At 36.1% G+C, this 21,961-nt stretch overlaps 1 protein-coding gene across 6 annotated transcripts in view; it reads right to left on the reverse strand.

Moving 5' to 3' along the window:
* Window positions 1-21,961, reverse strand: part of bcas3.L (breast carcinoma amplified sequence 3 L homeolog) — a 603,015-nt gene that overhangs the window by 33,182 nt on the left and 547,872 nt on the right. For 4 of the 6 annotated variants that reach the window (XM_041582224.1, XM_041582225.1, XM_041582223.1 and 1 more), the window contains one exon: window positions 8,294-8,461. In XM_041582224.1, the coding sequence (XP_041438158.1) occupies window positions 8,294-8,461 (168 nt within the window). Of the gene's footprint in view, window positions 1-8,280; window positions 8,462-21,961 lie in introns of all 6 variants that reach the window. The other 2 variants (XM_041582226.1, XM_018246842.2) reach the window with 1 other exon arrangement.

The raw sequence follows: 21,961 nt of genomic DNA on the forward strand, positions 1-21,961 counted from the left end.
GTTCTATAGCATAAAATGTGTGTTTTTCTTTACACTTCTTTCTTGCTCTATTGATGCAAAGGAAATTTGTTCTAATCACTGTGGGTGTTTTTTGGAAAAAAAAAAATCTCCTTTTTTATTTTTACAGGACATGAATTAAGAACAAGAGAAACTTGTTCCCAACTTCTTAAATTGAAACACATTTCTGAAAAAAAAAAAAAAACTAATGAACTTCATATTGATTTCCAAGGCATCTCTGTTTCAGAGACTAATGAATGCACAGAGTGGAAATGTTTGCTGTTATTACATGTTTTTTAACATACAGCACCTGCATACCAGAAGCCCTGTAAAACAGTCTATATCATGGTGTTATAATTGCTAGGGCATGCACAGCCTCAAATGGCACATTTTTTAAGGATAAAGTATAACAGTAAAAATGGGGGACACTTCGTTTCAGAAGGTATGGTTATCTTCCACTGCTCACCAGTCAGATCTATACTGATAAAAACTCATAAAAGCTGGCGAAACAGGTTTTTTAGTAGAGAGAGTGTAGTCTAACCTATAGGATCATCTTACATACATAATTCCTGATTGAGTGAGGTCTTCTGTAGAGTAGCCAACAGCTAATCTTTTGCCCATAATGTAGTTCTGTAAACATTAAGTGGAAGGTTCACATTTACATTAAACATATATTTAGCATAGTTATAGATGCAACTATTCTACAGAACTCAACAACCATTGGTTTTGCACGTTTTTTGTAATTATTAGCATTACTATTTTGTCTATTTTTAGCCTGCAAAGGAAATGTTTGTCAGGGTCAGGGACCCCAACAACCAAAAAAACTGATTAAAGGTTTTGTCATTCTTTTTTTTATATGCTTAGCTTTCCAAATGGCTACTTCGTTGGTAGTGATTAAAGGCCATATCAACTAGATAGCAGTTAAAATTCTGGGTGCCTCAGAACAGAAAAATGTGAAAAGTTGAAACAATCAGTACGACATAATGAATAATTGTAAATTGTCTTAAAAAAGACCGGGCCCTTTTACAATAGAATGATTAGAATGATGTGATGTCTTTTTTTACCAATGAAAATCTTTTAGTCATTTCACTTCAAATGTTTGTTTTGGTTGGCTCGATGGCTGTGAACTGTACTTAAACAAGTAATGGATATCTCCAAGGCTACAGTTAGCTTTGTGTACGGGAATGTGTGTGTGTTTATAAACATCTATAGAACATAGATATTTATTTATGTGCGGAAGAATCATAATGAAGTAAGGAACTTGATAGATATTTGTCTTTTTTTTTAACTGTGGAACTATATATCTGATACTATGTATCTGATGTACATTTGTTTTTTATATTGTGTTATTGCTTTTTGATATTGTTGCTTATAACAAGTCTTTTCTTTTTAGCTGTCTCGTAGCCCTATATGTGCCAGGGACTGTAGAATATACAGGAGTGGTTCTCTGGTTTCTCATTGATCTGTGCTGTTGCCAGACAACATGCAGAATAGACAGATCAATGAGGGCCGTCACACAAAAGGTTAAATAAAACATACATGTTGGCTTTATTTCATATTTTACTTTATTTGCCCTTAACTAATCACTAAAACATCTGGTCATGGTATCCACTACACATAGAGCTTTATTTATCGACAAATTTCTATGTATTTATAAGTGAGACTTATTTCTTGCCATATTAAAATGACATCTCATCAACAGGATCCAGTGAAGCAAACCTTGCCTGGCTTTGCAAACAACAAGCACTGAATTGGACATGGAAGCACTTTTTATTTATTAAGAAAAACAAAAATTATGCAAACATTTATTGCATAATTTGGCGGCTTAACTATACCCTTAACATGACCTAGACATAGATGAATGTAGGTATACCATATGAATGGTATTTATAAGGCACAGCATGATCTGTGAAAGCATTATTGCAACTGCAATAAAATTTAGGTCCAGAATGATATCCTTAAGGAAATCAAAGTATATCTTTTTTTTCAGTGGTTTCTGTAATATTTGTATTTCTAGACTGATACCAGGCTTTTGTCTCCTATTATCATTCACAAAATTAAGGGAACATACGAAGATGAACCACTATAAATAAGTTATCATCAATTCATTTGGGGGTTGGAGATTTGGACAACCCCCTTTTAAACTAAATGGCATCTAATAATTTTATCTGAAACTGAAGATTCTTCTGGTTATAATTGGTTTTTCCAACCTGTCAAAATATATGAATAATGCAGTAACCCATAAAGGTAGCATTTACAAAGCTCTAAGTTCTGTTTGTCCTCTACAGTCTAGAATCTGGCCAGACTCACCTTTACATTAAACACCATTACATTACAGAAATGTCTTCTTGTTCCTCGTCCCTAGTGATTTTGAGCGTTAATGTTGAAAATAAGTTTACACTTTTCCTGCCTGCTTTTTCATTAAGGTTGTTAATATTTTTTCAGTTGCGCGCTGTATTTGATTATTTAAGGTGATTGTAATTGATGCTTTATTGTTCTGTTTAGAAATGATATTTGCCCAAAATAAAATGAACGTAAGGGAGCCACATGTGGGCCATTTATCATGCAAGTAGTGCTAAACCAACTATTTGGAATACTTAACCATTTCTGGAAAACTGCCAAATACGTGGTTACATTTTTTTTTGAATGCTTTTCCTTATGTAATTTACCAGTGTTTTGTGCATGGTCATCTGGAAACAAGCTACACTGGAACATATGTGAAAAATGGTCTTTGAAATCCCCAAACAGGCCAGGAGTTAAAGGTATTCTTACTGACAAAGTAAGGACATGAATAGGATCATTGTAAATAAAAGGAAAATTCAAATTTGACATGAAATCAGCTGTGGCTCTACACAAAGGGCTTGGCTGTCCAGACTAATGTGCTAGGCAGATTTACTTTGTTTTTGTAACACGTCCAAAACTTGTGATACGGTATATTGATAGGTGCATTTCGTAAAGAGATAAAAAGTGGCGCATGTCCTCCTTGCAGGTGTGTCCGTGTCCTAAACTTCATTTTATTGAATGCAAAACTCCTGTGGCTAAGTAAACTTATGACGTTGTTTTAAAGCGACCCTATGGAAATAATATATACTAAGAACCTAATGACCTATAAACATATTTTTCTATCATTTGGTTTTCCACACCGTTGAAGAAAACTCTCAAAAACAGTATCTGGAAACCCAATGTCCACAAAACTGGGAAGGCCATGAGCCATTTTAATTCAAATAACTTTATGATTTCCATTTTCTCAGTAATAATAATACAATGTCTTGTACTTTCTGGTAACTTAGCTGTATAAATCTCATGTTGGTGGCTATATAATCCTATTGAGGTTATTTAATGTTTAAAATGCTTTTACAACAGTCCAAATTATGGTTAAAATCTGGAAAATCCCAGGTTCCAAGCATCCTGAATAATAGATCTCATACTCATTTTTTTTTTTATTAAAAGATGATCCAGCCCCTTGCATACCCCATTTTTGACATGTGCTTACTCAGTTGGGCATATGCAAAAACCTCCAAAAGCACATATAAATATTTTCATAAATATTTTCACACAAATTTGCAAAACATTCTACAGAGTTTGTGAAGTGATGGATTCTGGGACTTATGCACACGTCTAACTGAACAAGTTCATGTAAAAAAAGTGGGTATATTTTCCCTTTAAGGAACACTTGTGAGAGGAGAAGATGGACGTGAGTAGAAATTGATCTGCCTCGTTGGTAGACTTCCAGAATGTATAGAAAATGTTAGAAAGAAAAGTGGGTTTTAATGCATGTTTGCTAGGCAAGCAAATAGGATTCTTTTCAGACAGGACATGGAATTCCGCTTAACTTTAGCTTACTGGAAACATTTTGCATTCAAAGGATGTTGTCGTTTGGGATCCTGGAAGAAAAATTTTTTGGGGAAATGCAGTCAATGCTTAATAATGAACATGCAAATGGCAGAGGAACGCTATTATGGGAAGTGACTGTAAATGTTGTGCAAGTGCAAATAATGTCAATATTTATTTTTATTGTAGTATAAGTGTCAGCGTTTGCACCAGATCTAACAACCTATAGCAATCAGTAGGCAGAATTTACCGGTCTGCTGTTTAAAAGCAATCATTATTATTATCATTTATATAGCACTGAGGCTGACATATTCTTCAGTGCTCTACAGAGATATAACGCATATACATCAGTCCCTGTCCCAATTACAGTCTAAGGTCCCTATCACAGTCACACACTGGCCAAGTTTCTTAGGAGCCAATAAACTTGCCTGTATGTTTTTAAAGTGTGGGGATAACATATCCTATACATAATATATCCTTGCAGGCAGTGCGTAGGAATCCAGTAATAATGCTGACCACTGCACCACAGTCCTGTACGATATACTGTTTGTGATGGGTCCCTAGAACCGGTTCAAAGTTTGCATTAAAATTACTTTACCCATTAACAGTTTGGATTTAAATCTGGATGACGTGAGAATTGATGGCTCTGGCAATATGAAATCTTTTACATATGTGTCTGAGAATGGAATAAGCATTCCCCTTCATAAAAAGAGCAGCTTGCAGTTTAACAATACCGCTTTAAACAAGAAGCATGGGTTTCCAGCGGAGCGCTTTACTAATGCAACCGTGATGGTCTTTCTGTTTTAGTGGAATGTTTCCAAGCATTTGCAGCTACAGACTTTACAGACATTAAACAGACAATCGCTGAAAGAGGCAGACACGTTTATGGGTAAAAGGATACAAGTTCTTCAAGCAACGACGTGACACATCCACCACAAGAACTACACTTCACCATTCAAAATATGGAAATACAAATACAAACAACAACAACAATGAAATAGTTACTTATAAATAACAGTTTTAAAAAAAGACAGCAATAAAGACAATGGCTTCTGGCACGCGATCAAACCCAGCTAACAAAAGTCTGAAAACATAAAACTTCCTTAAATCATGGCAAGTCTTTTTGCTGCCAGCAGACCCCATGCCAAACCTTTCCTCTCTGCCTTTCACACATGCTTACATGACAGGCTCATAAATTTGACAATTATGCAGCTTTGGTGTCAGGCAAAGCTTAATAGAATATAATGAAAATGTGAAATTTCTTTTCAAATTAGATTGCCTTCTTCATTTTGCTGCTAGGATAAAACTTTAACTCTGACTCTTTGATGCGAGCAGCACAGCTATGATGTATGGGATATGCCGAATCCTGAAAGTGGAAACCAGTTTAGAATCATAAATCCATAATAATGGATACACATACAGTATGCAGTGCCATCCTTAAAGTGTCGACATGAAAGGGCAAAGGCAACTTTAACTAATATTCTATATTGTTGTAGATTGTTCAAGCACCTTTGCAATTGGTCTTATACATACTGTATACTATATGCAGGTATGGTACCTGTTAACCAGAATGCTCAGGACCTGGGGTTTCCTGGATAACAGATCATAATTTGGATCTCCATAAACTTGTTTGGATCAAGTACAAGGTACTGTTTTATTATGTCAGAGAAAAAGGAAATCATATTTAAAAATTTGGATTATTTGGCTAAAATGGAGTCTATGGGAGACAACCGTTCCGTAATTCAGAGCTTTCTGGATAACAAGTTTTCGTATAACGGATCCAGGGGTGCTTCGCCAATGAGGCGGCAGTGCCCCACTAGGTATCAGGGGCGGCTAAAATGCTGCTCCTGGTACTTTAAGAGCGAATTTCCAGGGGAGGGGGGGCAGCAGCATAGCAGAGGGGCCAGGATCGCCCCTGAATGGATCCCATACCTGTATATATTTGACAGGTATGGGACCTGTTACCCAGAATGCTCGGGACTTGGGGTTTCTGGATAAGGGGTAAAAAATTTCTGTAATTTGGATCACCATACTTTAAGTCTGCTACAAATGATTTAAACATTAAATAACCCCAATAGGCTGGTTTTACCTGTAAGGATTAATTATATTTTAGTTGGGATCAAGTACAAGGTACTGTTTTATTATTACAGAGAAAAAGGAAACATTTTTAAAAATTAGAATTATTTGATTAAAGGAATTGTTCAGTATCAAAATAAAAACTGTGTAAATAGATAGGCTGTGGCAAAATAAAAAAATGTTTCTAATATAGTTAGTTAGCCAAAAATGTAATGTATAAAGGCTGGAGTGACAGGATGTGTAACACAATAGCCTGAACACTACTTCCTGCTTTGCAGCTCTCTTGGTTTCCACTGATTGGTTACCAGACTTAACCAAACTTATTCTGTTATATTAGACATCCAGTCACTCCAGCCTTTATACAATTTATTTTGTGGCTAACTAACTATATTAGAAACATTTTTTATTTTGCACATCCTGTCTATTTACCCAGTTTTTATTTATACACTGAACTGTTCCTTAAATGGAGTCAGCAGGAGATGTCCTTCCTGTAATTTGGAGATTTCTGGGCAATGGGTTTCAGGATAATGGATTCTATACCTGTAGTAGTAATTTTTATTATTTTTCCCTTCTGACCTCCAAGCCCTTAGCAGGTTGAAACCCTAGCAACTAGACAGCATTCAAATATCCATACTAACACCCTCCAGAACAAAAACAAGACGTCTTTTTACTCTTCCCTAATGGGCCTAATAAGATTTATATCAGCTCTTTTTTATTTTACCACAGACATCCCTCTCTACTGTAAATGTAAAGCTGATCATATATGAACCAATAAAAAGCTTTTTTTTTTTTTACAAATTTCAGAATATATGGTCCTTTGTGCAGCATCTGTCTTTTTGGTCCATGGGCCAATTAGTTGGAGACCTTGCGTGGTTGGCCCATATATGGCCACCTTAACTACTTCGACCAGTGATATCATAATCTGTGAGTACTTTTAGAGACCCTGCGTATTTGTAACTGTTGCAGCATGTTTTTACATAACAGCACGTCGTATTTTTGCATTATTGTTCCGTTAAACATTCTCATATGTTACCTATCTGCACGCAATGCTCTCTTTTATCCAAAGATGACAGATGCTACCAACTGCATTTTAGGAAGATTAATGTTAAACCAAAATGTCAGGCACCCGTGGCGCAATGCAATTCAAAGATTGCTACCCGTGGAGAGAATTGCTAAAAGCAAGCAAATCTATTGTACGTTCACATTTGTACGTGTCTGTAACATCTCTTAACCTCTTGTGAGAAGGGCAGCTTATTAGATCTATGGAAATAAATGAGATTATTTATCTGTATAATTGAACACTACAGAAATGGATTACACTCAAATGAAAGACCCACAGGGGCAGAGTAAGCACAAGACTATCATCAGAGCATGCAATATGGATCTGCCCGTGTATCACTATACTTGTCTTTGATGATATTGTTATGATAAAATCCCTATATGAGCCACACACTTTACAGCTTCAGCCATAACACGGTCAATACGCTGTGATATCTGTTTTAAAAGCTGTCAATTGTACCTAAATCAGATTTTTGCAACCAGCAGCCCTAAACTACAAATCCCAGCATTCTCCATCTCCAGATGCTGAATGACAGCAAATCTCTGATCTAAATGGAAACCACCGCAAATTATTTAGATTTCCCTGTCACAAATATCTTCCATGTGTGCCGAGGGCAAGCTTTAAATTCAAAATCTCTGTGACATTTATATGGGTGTTGGGATAAGCAATTATCTTTTTAGCAAGCATCTTCCTCATGGTACTTCTACTGGTTGATACAAGAATTAAAAACACTACCTTGCCTTTCCAACAATTAAGCCTCATACAATGGACACCTCTGCTATACTCCTTTCCTATACATTTTGAGCTATTTCATTCAGTTCAAAATATCATTAATGGCTATCTTAGTAATTTAGAGATATTTGACAAACATCGAATTCCTTGGTGTGCTGGGCGTGCACTACATTACTAAAGGGCCACTATACCCAACAATTTCTTGCTGTACATGAGCAATTAATGTGTTCCTCTGTAGAAACTATGAGAAAATGTAGGGAGTTGTGCTTAAGGTTTTTAAGGTTTTGTTCTACTAGCCATTCCGACCATGACATCATAACTTGTTCTTGAGGTCACTAGACTAAGCCCCAGAATGCTTCTTGTTAGGGTATTTTAAAACAATAGGAGAGCAGTGGGCATTTATAAGAAAGGCTGTGACCAGTCAAAGGCAAACTAAAAAAGCTGAGCATATAAAAACCTAGGGGGAAAAAGATAAAGTAAATCTTACTATTTATATTAGACAAAAGCAATGTTATGGGTTATGGTGGCCCTTTAAAACACAGATATTGCATGTGAAAGAGTAATTCTGGGACCTCATATCACACCTCTTCTTTGTACCTGTTCCAGATCCCACCACATCCCTGTTAGGGGACTCTGACATAGCATCGGCCAGTCGTTCACGGAGACCTTCATCTGTGCTTTCAATAGAGGAGATGTGTCGGAGCCCAGAACTCTCTGGCCAACTACCGCAAACCTCTAGTAGCGTCACACTTCGATCATACGCACCTTAAACAGAAAAAAAGGATTAATTCATTAATCTCTCTATTTCATTCATAACATGCACAATAATAGGCATATTCAAGTTCAATGTTCTTAAATATATATAACAATTTACAACTGTCCAAGAGATTGAAATATTAGAATTAGGATCCAGATGTGAATCTAGAACTTCCAGAATCCCTTAGACTTAAGGTTGCCATACACTGGCCGATCCCGTGGTATCCAGCTGATTCCGTGGGCCAAATGGATGGATACCACCAAGGAAGGGCCACCTATCTATTGTTCTGTTCATTCAGCCCAACAACACGGCATATGGAACAGCAGGAAGTGAAGAGGAGCTGCAGCTCATTTACAGCTCATTTAAAGGAAAACAGCCACGCAGATGTTGGCCACAAATTGACTTTATCTGTCCATATGTGCCCAGCCTAAGAAATTCATCTGCAACACCTCCTAATGGTTTGATTAAAAAGATCCTTTATAAGATACACTTTTACAAAGAATTGTGTCCTGTTTTGCCATTTGCTATTTTAATATAGACCAAAGCATTGCTGTTGACAAATAAAAGTAAAACATGAAATACTGCCACAAAATAAATGCGTCTCTCCCCATAACAAAATGTACTAGGGCAATAACTGGGGTAAAATATTTTAGTTGTTTGAAACTGTACTAACATCAGCAGTTAAGTATATAGGGAATGTTTATAAAATGATATAAATGATATGCTTTGTAGTCCTGTACAGTTAAACAGAGCAAAAGAAATCAACATAAATTTCACAGGAGACAGGTCTGATTCCAGTCTCTAAGAAGTGCAGCACACTTTACTGGAACTAAAGAGCCTGCTGTGCATTTCTGTGGCGCATTCCAAATCTAAAATTACAGAGGAAATAATCCCTGTTTACGAGTGCCATTTATCCTTTCTTTACCATCAAAGAGAATATGTGCCCTGTTTATATGTAAGTATTCTTTCACTTGATATTTTTTTTATATATGTTCAGCAACATACCCCGGCATTTGATTATACCACATTCGTATATATATTTGTGAGAGTAAAAGGCAGCACCTACAATTGCTCTGGTGAGATCACTTCAAAATTCTAACGATTCAGTGACCTCTGTTGGATAAAAATGGTTGTCTCCTTTCTTCATATAGAATAACTTTGGAACAAACAATCTCTCAGACATCGGGGTACAATTTGCTTACTCAGCAAGAAATACCTGCCAACATAGAAATATTTTTTATCCCTAAGTAGTCATTATAAAAGCACAAGGGCATGTCTTCTTCCTTTGATAAAACATGGATCTGTTGTATATTCATGACTATGGATACTGAAATATTGCTTGGCTGGGCAAACTGGCCATAGACTCTAGAGTCTATAGTCTGTTGAACTTTATGGAAAATGCTTCTGCCGAGGAAAGTAATATTGCAAACAATATGAATTCAGGTATGAGACCTGTTACCCAGAATACCCAGAAGTATTAATTATATATTAGTTTGGATCAAGTACAAGGTACTGTTTTATTATTAGAGAAAAATAGAAATCATTTTTTAAAATGTGTATTATTTAGCTAAAATGGAGTCTATGGGAGATGGCATTCCTGTTATTCTGAGCTTTCTGGTTAATGGGTTTCCAGATAACAGATCCTGTATATGTTGCAACAAGGTGCAATATAGCTGTATTTATTGGTTGTTTGTTGTACTTCATAATTGAAGATAAACAAAACATACATTTTATAAATTAATATATATATACAGTAGAGCCCCCATCTTTAAGTTTTTCAGGGGACCAGAAAAAAATTGTGTCAAATACAGGAAAATGTAAAATCAGGGAAATGTATTATGAATAACATATAGGTGGGACCACAAAACAACATGTAAAATTAGGGAATGTAAAATTGTTGCTTATTGGTAGAATCATATATTCCAGTTTTCAATAGTTGTTCAGCAAACCCCCCTGGTACAAGTTACTTTTTGTTTAAAAATATCACTGAGAGCTACCATACTGCCTTACTATTGCAGTTTATTCTCCCACAGAGACTGCAGAGGAAGACTGACAAGACAAATGGTAAAATACTTGCTTAGCCAAAGGAAACTTTGAATGCAGCGCCTTTGATTTAGTGAGAGAGAAAAGCAATCAAGATTGAAGTCTTCCTCCCACATAGACAGACTATCAGACAACAATATATTATTTAAAGCTAACGTAGAAAGCAGCCCGATGTTAACCATTTCTCCCCATCAATATAAAAAATATCTCCCATAAGCATCTATGATCCTTTGGTATTTGTTTTGCACTTGTATATTTCTTCAATCAGCATATGCAAAAGCAGACATATTGCTAAACTGAGCTGTTATTATCCAGTATTTTACATCTGTAAAATTCACCCATTCTTACTAAGCTGACAGGTAAAATGAGGAAGTGGGGAGGGTGTGCAATGAATAAAAATATTCTTTTATTATTATAAAAAAACAAAAACAAATAAATGTTTGGCCTTTTTTTTTAGTGTCTGCTGCTAAAATAACACCACCCTGAATGGCTGTTTCAAGAAGAGAATGCTTTATAGAACTGTTGTGAGGAATATAGAGGCAGAGGCAAGTTTTTGTGTATTGTGCATTGTATATGAGAAATAGTATCCAGACACCTCAAAGTAATGCAATAATATGTGAAGGAGCCCAAAGTAATAATATACAGCAGTATTTCTTAATCTTTTTTTCTCAGGAGATCCAAATTAAGTCTGAGAAATAGCTTTGTGACCCAAAAATAAGATTATGGGGCAGGTTTACTATTACTGGAGATATATATCACCAGTGATGTTGCCCATAGCTTCATGCCCTTAAGAACTATATTCTATTGTGGTGTGCTGTTTTACAGCACTTAGGTGGGTTATAATGACATTCCCCCTTAACAGCATTAGGAAACTATTTTTGAGTCCTCGCCCATAGGTTAAGTACAAACCAATCTCAATCATCTGAAAAATGCAAAATGATTATTTCCAATTTTGCAATTTTTTTTTACTAATAAAAGGTATGGGATCTGTTATCCAGGATGATAGGCCCCTTTGCTTTTCTGGATAAGTGAACTTTCCATAATATGGATCTTCGCAACTTAAGTCTACTATAAAATCATGTAAACATTAAATCAACCCAAAAGTCTGGTTTTGCTTCCAAAAAGGAATAATTATATCTTAGTTTGGATCAAGTACAAGGCACTGTTTTATTATTACAGGGAAAAAGAAAATCATTTTTAGAAATTTGGATTATTTGAATAAAATAGAATCATGGAAGATAGGCTTTCCGTAATTCAGAGCTTTCTGGATAACGGGTTTCCGGATAACTGATCCCATACCTGTAACTTCAATTTAAAGATTTTCTCTTAGAGACTGAACAAATTGATATATTTTCTTTTTTAATATTTATTCATGTAAATATTCTATATGATGTAACTAATGCTTTCTTATACCATATGCATTCTATAAAAATAAAAAAACCCGACCTGCTTCTTTAAATTTTCTCAGGATTATTTTTGAATATATCAAGTTTAAGGAGTCACTGTTAGAATATATGACACAGTGTTCTGCAACACGTACAGAATCAATGCAAAAGAACATAATAAACATATTTCTACTGAAATAACCTGAAAAGAGAGTTGAAATTCTCACATTCTGCTTTGTATTCCATTGTACGTGTTCAAATAAACAAAAAAATACTTTCTGCACCTGTACACACGGAATTGTTAAAACCCACACACATACACAAAAAGTATGTTTTTCTTTCTCTTTACATGTTGTTAAATATAACGAGTTTAAGGACTTTGCGAGGAGGAGGGAAACAGAATATAAGGTACTTATGGAAAATTTTAACTAACAGTCATGCTTTGTTGTTTAGAGCTCCCAGCATTTCCAACATTAGCAGGTAACTGAATCTTAAACATTTACTAGGCCTGTTTTCTGACAGCCTATTGCAGAACAAAAATGCAAATGCCTGTGCTTCTCAAAGTTAAAAGTACATGAAACACGTCCTTGTTATCAGTCCTCTGGTTTTCCCCTTTGATCAGCCGTCAGAAACTATCTACACTTGTACTCAGTGACTGTACAGCCTCATCACACACTCTCTGTCAATGACAGGTGGTAATAGAAAGGGTGAGAGACCAAGGCCTGCGGCAGGCGTCCCTTCCTCTGATAATATCCAAAGTAGTGGATGATAACTGTTCATAAACACTCGGCCGGCCTGTTTCTCCATACATCAGCAAAGAGGGCCAGATAACTTGGAACTGGAATGGAATGAACAAAAGCACAAGGCCCTGCATTCATGGATTTATATGGACTGCTCTTGTAGTTTCTGCCTTCAGAATTTCATCAGTTCGGTTCAGTCAGATTAATGTGTCTCTTACTCTGCAGCTGAGCAGACTCCCAGAACCTTCATCACTAGGAAACCTTCATCACTAAAAAATAAGCTCTCCACTGGAGGACAGTGGATCTGCACTTGAACTTCCACGAACCCCAGTTGAACTTGCTGTATAGTGTTCTCAAACTTTAAGCCTTTCTAAAGCTCTTTGGATTTACCTCACTTCCAAAGCCTTTTTAATTTGACAGAATAAATCTGTTGTTAGAAACAATTTCAGTCTCACAGTTTATTTGTCGAACTGGTATACACTCGTACACAGAGGGGATGTGAACTCTTGTTTGGTTGCTATTTGTTATGAATAAATATTTAAAAGGCAAATAAGGAAGACAAAACATTGCATTCTCTAAATTGTCACAATATTTAACACCTTTGATAAATATCATAGTAAATAAATTCAAAAGAACCTGAATTTATTATGTGCTTTTCACATTCTTTGACAGTAAAGGTGAAGTTAGATTACCGATCTGCTCTCAGCATATGTTTTCTGTGGTGAGATAAAGTAACAAAACCATTTTTGTCTCTTGTTAAGTAGACCTTCCAATAACAAAGAACATATTATTTGATGTCTTGCCAAAAAAGGATTCTCTGCATGTGTGAAAAGACATTTTCTGAAGGGGTCATTCTCTTGTACATGGGATAGTTGAGTAAGAGCAGCACAGACAAATACAGTGAAACAACTATATTTTGTAACTGAAAACTGCCATTTTCTTTATTCTTCTTTTTTCAACGTGTGAGGCATTAATGTTAATGTACGTGTGGGATCCAAGGATTAGCTACACTGAAAGATTTTCCTTTTTCAGATTCACAAAGTCTGCATTGAACTTTTCTGTTTTATCTGGTGCTCCCTTTCCACTCCCTTCCGTGGTTAGAGTATGCTTCCAGCCATAATTCTGTACAGTCAGGGCTACAGTTATTATCTGCCTACCACAGGCCTTAGACACATATTAATAGCAGCTCTTAGATGGGATAGAGCCACAAAAACTTCTCCTAAAAGGGAAAGTGCTGCATCCATACTCTGAAATCTGATTTATAACAAAAGTAAATTAATTATATAAATCTATTTTCTGCAGCACAGCTGTATATAAATGTGTGCTACCTACTCTTACCAATATTCTGTTTTATATGAGAGGTGCATGCATGTCCTGTTATCAAAGCAGTAGTTTCAATGGAAAATAGAAAGAGATTCCAGCAATGTTTGGCAATTGTCTCATGTGTTGGTGTTGCAGTTCAACAAATGTTGGAGAGCAACAGGTCAGATTATAATGTAGTAATATTAATGTACATAATTTTTTGATTTGTTCAAACACTGAAAGCCCTGGTCTAATTCTGAACTGTATATAAACCATAATTTACATATTCAGATTTGAAAAAAAATGATCACGTTTAATCAACCAGTCACATGACAAGCGTTCAGTTGGTTTAGCTAAAGATTAATTCATATCCTGCAAAACGTGTTGGTATTCGGCTAAATCCCAAAGCAAATCTTGGATTTGGCCCATCCCTATAAATGAAAAGTATTTCACCTTGGTCACTGGCACCACCACAATACACACAATGTGTGTTGTTAAAAAAATGGCACTTTTCCTGTCACCACAGAAAAATGTTTAACATGAGCTACTAAACAGTGAGGATTTATAATTAAAACAATGACCAAAAAATGTTTGCACTCAACAACAGCCATAAATGGAAGGGTAGGTTTACTTGTAAGGCTGGATCATGGTTTGAGTGGCACTATTATAAATCACTGAATTGCTAGACACAATTACTTCACTTGCCAATTTAACACTATTACATGGGTCTGCAATCAGATAGCAAAACAAAAGGACCAAATGGTGCTCCAGAATGATAGAGTAATAGCTCACCAGGTTGATCGTGTGGTCCAGGTGCACCCGGCCCAGATCCCCAGCTTCAGGGAGTGGCAAATCAATGTGTGCAGTGAAAAAAAAGGGCTATTCGGCACTCAGAGGAATCCACAGGTCCAAAAGTACATGTTAAAAAAAAGTCTTTATTGAACATACTTAAAAATATGAATGAATCTCCATAGTCCCTACACGTTTCTTACCTCCAAGGTAAATAATCATGGGCAATCAGATACTCATTAAGACATGTAGGTCTAAGTAAAAGAAAAACATTTGGAGCTTCTGCCACCCCTTATCTTCCTTGTAAACACAATACTGGTTGGTCTTATCTAGTATGCCTCCTTGCATAAAGCATCTCAAAATGAGTAGCTGTTGTCTACATCTTGAAAATGTCAAGATGGTGTCCGTCATAATTTTATTAACATTTATGGTTTCAACATCCACACAGCTGTGCCACCCACACAACTAAATTGTTAAATTCTACTATTTGCCCTCTCAAAGAGTGTCTTTTTAACATATGGGTGAACTAAGTTAAGACCAGTTCATTTTAATTTATAAAAGATAATGAAACCCTTGTGTGAAAGATGTGGAACATCCTATGTCATACGTTCAGATAATTGGCCTATAGTTGGTCCAGGATCAGTGATTTGTCAATAGCTCTTCTATCAAAAGTTATTTTAAGAAGAAATTCTGCAGTAAAATTATTAAATTATTTTGTACTTCTAAAGCAGAAAGAATGCCCAGAAGTAAATGGCAACAAGAATAATGTTAGGAAAAGCATTGCACAGATTAAAGGGATTACCAGATCTTTGACAGAGTGCAGACTCACAAGGGTGTGTTTACTGACAAACTGCTAAAACCCTCCTGACAGCCATAAAAAGTCTGTGTGATACTGAGCCTTTTCTTTTCCTTTAAACTTAATATTTTGATAAGAGAATGTCAAGACTGTTTACGGAGTTTTCTATGGAAGTAGTGGAAATTGGTAGTCAGTACATGAATCGTGGGCAGATTTGAAGGAAAAAGTTGAATTAATGTTGCAATGAGGCCAAGATTAGAAAACATGTTCAAAAATATAATGGGAAGAGGCAATGGGTTTTTGGAAACACACAATAACTGTAACTAAATAATGCCCCTTAAACTTATTCTCCTTCCACATCAGCTTGAGAAACATCCATGATATTTAAACATATACAGGCAATATGCACTTGTGAAGGGGCTCAAACACAAGAATGAAGCCAGCTTGAGTGTGACAGGGAGAGGGATTGCAGGAATATCACCGGCCATTTTGTGATAATTGCATTGTGGCTCAGATAACATACACTCAGCATTGGATTGTCTCTGATTATTTCTACTAATTATTAACAATATTTTTCTATTTATAACATATATGGTTCACTCCTGTTTCCATGTTAATACTATATATATATATATATATATATATATGTATGTATGTATGTATGTATGTGTATATATATATATATATATATATATATATATATATATATATATATATATATATATACACATACATACAGGTCCGCCATCAAGGGGGGACAGGGGGACAAGTGTCCCGCGCCGGACCCGAAGGGAGGCCCGGCAGTGCTGCACTTTTCGAAGACAGTTTCCCTTGACAGTTTCGAAGCCGTGCCGCCCGATCAAAGTCCCAAACAGCCAAATGCGGAAGTGCCGAACAGACGAAGTCCTGAAGCGGTGAAAAGACCCAATGTCACGAAAGGAGCCGACATTGAAATCCTGAAGTGGCGAAAAAATCCGAAGTCATGAAAATAGCTATAATTGAAGTCCTGAAGCCACGAGTTCAATTCTACTGACACCAATGTGGGGGTTTTTTTTTTAATCCCCTGGCCACCAATGTTTTGTTTTAATACTCTATAGGCCCCTGGCACCATTTTTTTAAAAAAAAATATTCCTTGGGGCCCCAAATTTTTTAACTTGTAAGGGGAACCTGTTTTTGTAAAAAAAAAACTTTATGGGGGGACCTTGCGCCAATGTTTTTTTTTTTAACTTATAGGGGGGCCCTGGTCACCAATTATTTTTTTTTTAACTTGTAGGCTGGGCCCTGACCACCAATTTTTAAAAAAAACTTTTATGGGGGGCCCTGGCATTACAGTTTTTTTTTACTTATAAGGGGGCCCTGACCATCAATAGCTTTTTATAACTTGTGTGTGTGGGGGGGTTACCTTTTTTAGCGCTGATGTCTGTCTTTTAACCGTGGTGTGGAGTGGGTGGGATCTGGGGTGGGGCCTGGGTGGGGACAGCCCTGTTTTTATATATATATATATATATATATATATATATATATATATATATATAAACTTTGTTCCAATTACAAATGCAAAGTTCTTTGATAACATGCTGGTTGTAATTTTATGTATCTTAAAAAATTCAGTTCAAAAAGCAACTTCCAAGAAAAAGCACAGAAGCCTGCTGCCCTCTGTTTGTGAGGCATAATTGACACAGCTAGGCTAGCTGTATTACAGGTGGCAAGCCCATTATATACAATGCATTTACCACATGTTACATAGTCCATCACTGAAACTTACAGCAAACAATGGATGTGTCACAGATTGTGGTGTTTTTGAATGGAAAAGAAAAGTAAAAGGGAAAATATGCAGACGTTTGACACAAACACAAAGAGGATAGAAACATAAAGGTTTTGAATAAAATGTATCAAGCTCTTTGCTGTTTCGATGTTCATCTTTGCACCATGTCACATGCTGTAACATGATCTGTATGTGCAGAGGACGTAGCAGAACATTTTGCTGCATCCAAAGGGGGTCATGCATGCGAATATATATAACCACAACACTCAGGTTTTGCCAAAATTAAATTGGCAGCCACTGATGACAGCTTTGCCCACACAAAAGGTGGTAATTAGCAGCTAATGACTTGAGTGAATGAGGCGTTACAGGGCTGTGCCATTTACTCCCACACTTTTTCCCTGTTAGAGTTAGAACCTGCATTATTTCCTGTCAGGTGATCAGTGAGGGACACACAGAGCATCACAAAATGGTGGCTCAAAGAAAAACCATGTAAACGGCTAATATTTACTGATATGCATGTGCCAATTTTGGCAAAATTTTTGAATGGGTTGATTTTAGTGACTCAACACTGCATTAGCACAGACATTACCCATTCGTGTAAAAATACTGAATCGGAAAGGAAAGCGCAAAGGTTAAAATGAAAAAGCAGTGATAAAATGGAGAAACTGGCAGTCCCATTGTGAGACTTATTCAACTCTTTATTGTGTGACAGATGTGTTTGATGATAATTATTTTGTTTACCTGTGCCTTAATCCCCTTTTGTTCCAGTTGGGCACAATTCAAATGGCATGAACAGGAAATGCACATCTAATGGTTTCAAATGCACATTAGCCATGTTGTACTTCCTTTTGATTTAAATTGGCACAAGGGAGCATAAGATTGCATTTTCTGGCATCTATCTAACCCAGTATCTCAAGGCTCACTGCATCTCAGGTCATGTGGCATAAACATTTGTGGTTACGAAAATAAATCGGTCCTGCTTTTCAGAAACTGTTAAGCAGAAAATTGTGTTTTCTTTGTCACAGTTAGTGGCCCTCTTACTGGCTTTCCTTCTATTAGCGTGACAAAGTGACAAAGAAGTGCGCAGGCACATTGCCAGCTGGCAAGAAATAGCACCTACATGTTAATATTTTGATAGAGATTAACTATCCTGCAATTACTGCATCTCCTTTCAATATGAGATTTCTGAACATATGTGCACATTGGATATAATTCTCTATGCAAAGCAAACCTTGCTTAACCATAGAAAGGCAGGATGGAACCACAATAACAAAACAAGGATTGATAAGGTTGTACACAGACTTCAGTGGCAGATTCCCAATATCATGTTGGTGCAAGGGCAAGTCAAGACTTCACTATGAAATTAATCTGATTCCAGATTTCCCATCATGCTGCTCAGAACAACTACAGCATATGCAATGCAACGTCTTAGCATATGGTCGACCATGACTGCCCCAAACTCTTCCAATACACTTCCAATACACTGAACACAAACTAAGTATACATTTGTTTTAAATGTAGACTTTATAAAGGCAGAAATGCAGAATTGAGAGGATTAAGGAAAAATCATATTGCTACTTAGCAGCCTAAATATATGAAAACGATGAGCTGCAATAGGTTAAAACTGAGAGACCTTATATGCCCTTATACTGTCAAATATAAGGATATTAGATAAGAAGCCATTGGGTACTTCCATGACAATATAAAAGCACAAGAACTCTGGATAACTCCCATTTTTCCGTTCTCATAATTTTTTTGTCAGTTCATTGTCAATAAACAGTCTAAATATAAAAGTATCAATGTTTTTATAACAGCTGGCATTTATAATTTTGGTACATGCTCATCCAGAATTGAAAAGTGATACTGAAAATGAAGTTATTCCAGTTGCCAAATCTTAAAGGATTTGGACCTTTCCAAAGAGTTCCTTCCCCTGTATATTACACAGGAGAGTTAACATATAAGAAAAATGTATGCATGAAAATCAGTTCAACTGGATGCCCCCCAACCAGGGGCCGAATTTTAGTTTTTTTTCAACCCAGAGATTGGGCTCTTCTAGGGCAGAGAGCGCAATTGCGCAAAAAAAAAAAAAAAGTGGGGTGAGGCCGTTCAAAATGGCCAGGATCGCCCCTGCCACCAACTGTTTGTGAACTGCAGTTTCCAGCATCCCAAAAAACACATTGTACAGTTGAAGGATGTTGTAAAGGGCCATAACAGCTGCAGAATCTCATAACCAAGTATAACTGGACTGAAGAGATAATTTAATTAAAAAAAAAACCAGCTAGCATGTACTTCAGTTCAGATGCAAAAAAACTGCCATTCTTAGCGTGGCGAAACATTTTTAACCATGGTCCTTTTTGGCCACACCCCCTAAATACCACATCCACATTTTACAAAATTTGGCAGGTTATTAAATGTTTGAATACATTTCTTGGGGTTTTAGGATCAGGTTTTATGTTGTTACAGTTTTGCTAATGAAGGTAAATTGCCCTTTAAGCTGCAAGTCACAGTTTCCCCATCTGACCCCCGTGCTCGTCTATGAGGGGGCTGCCATATTTGTGCAGCAGGAGTCCGTTAGAATGAGAAACTTAAACTGACAGACTGAGATGGGACAGTCAGGTTGCAAAACAGTTGGGTTTAGGAACATGAACTAAAAATTATTTACAAAAACAGACCTCTCCGCAAAAAAAACATCAACATTACCTATAGGTAACCTTTAATGTACATTCATATTTTAAAAAGTATTTTTTTTTCAGTATCACTTTAAGCATTTAATAGCCATTATATTTACATACATCCTTTCTCCAAATTTGCAAATACAAAATGTTGTTGTAAACTTTTTATGCTATTCTCATTTAGCCTGTGGTCATTTAATTTCCAACACATTTAGAATTACTGTAATCTTCTAAAAATCACATACTGAACGTTTACTCAACTATTTTCATGATGCCGACAGAATGATGGAATGCCATGCATGACAAGGGAGAATGGACATTTAGGGGCAGATTCATAAAGGTTGAATTGAAAATTTGAATTTTCAAATTTTTTTATGGTCAAAACTCTCAAATTTGACTAGGGAGTTATCTGAAGTCAATTCTAGTTTTTTTTAAAAAAAATTAGATTTTCGAGATTTATCATACTTTAACAAATCGACTATTCGTGATCTAAAACCTGCCGAATTGCTGTTTAAATCAATAGGAGAGGTCCAGGAATTAATTTGGAGATGTTTGCAGCCTTCCTGACATTCAAGTTTTTTTTTGGGAGAAAGAAGTATGATCGAATTCGATTTGAATTCGATTCGAGTTTTCAATCCGTCTGAGTTGGTGAAATTCGAGTCTGTGGGAGTTTTAAAAAACTCACATGAATTCAAAATTCCCCCCTTGATAAATGTGCTTCCCCATATTTTCTTATAATGAATAGTCATGCAAGCTTTGCACTGCATATCCAGTCTGTCAAGTAATGCAACATTAAATCCACTCAACTTGGGACTTGGTTTCTCACCCAGTCTATCTCTCTGGATGTGCTCAGAGCAATCAATAAGCCTAATGTTCATCTTTTCCGTTAATGTCTCCCCATATTGAATGCCATGAGGAATTTTTTTGGCGCCATATAAATAAACAATATTAATTAGTAGGGAATTATTGCACAAGTAATACATTTGGGTTTCACATCAAGATCAAGAGCATTTCATCATTGCCGCTGACAAAAAAAAATTACATAAAGTATGAAAAAGAAAGCAATGGACTGTAGCAGTATGTCTGGCTACAAGGAAGGAGACATTGAAGGGAAAAAATACAATAATAAAGGGGAAATAAATCAGAGCCCTTGAGACAACAATTCTAATTTATCATACTTTACCAGTTTAATCTTCATCACAGTTAATGGCTACAGTTCCAAGCTATGTCATTAAACCTTGATTAAAACTTAATGTGGAATGAAACAAAAGGACAGATCAATGCAAAGATGAAAACAGAAGGAAGAATGCAATTACTAAAAATTAAAATTATCCCAAAGCATACAAAGAATTAGCAGAAAGTTCCAGTATTGTTGGTACTGCGAGCTGTTGCACTAGAAATTTACTAGAATTTCTTTTGTCAAAATTTATAAACATTAAAGCAGTATTCATACCTTTGCAGAAGATATACACAGACATAAAAATATACTGTGTTTGTATTCTGGATGGCCACACAGCAGCAATATGATATTCAATCACATCTTCATATTGTGATATTTAGCTAACCGGTGTCAGTCTTTGGTTACCTTCCACTTCCTGTGCAAAATATATGTAATAAAGGCAAGATGACCGGGTTAGGTCCATGTCAGCTACATGCTGCACTAAGGAATCTGGTTTCTGTTTGAATGTGTGCGCTCTATATGCCTACTATGCACTGGAAAAAAGGATACAGTTAACATTTTATGTACTATTAAAGGGATCCTGTCATGATTTTTATGATGTCGTTTTTATTTCTAAATTATACTGTTTACACTGCAAATAATTCACTCTACAATATAAAATGTCATTCTTGTACCAGCAAGTGTATTTTTTTCAAGTTGTAATATTGGTGTGTAGGCAGTCATCTCAGGTCATTTTGCCTGGTCATGTGCTTTCAGAAAGAGCCAGTGCTGCATTATGGAAATGCTTTACGGACAGGCTATTGTTTCTCCTACTCAATGTAACTGAATGTGTCGCA

The sequence above is a fragment of the Xenopus laevis genome, chromosome 2L (assembly GCF_017654675.1).
Source record: "Xenopus laevis strain J_2021 chromosome 2L, Xenopus_laevis_v10.1, whole genome shotgun sequence".
NCBI classification, from domain to species: domain Eukaryota; kingdom Metazoa; phylum Chordata; class Amphibia; order Anura; family Pipidae; genus Xenopus; species Xenopus laevis.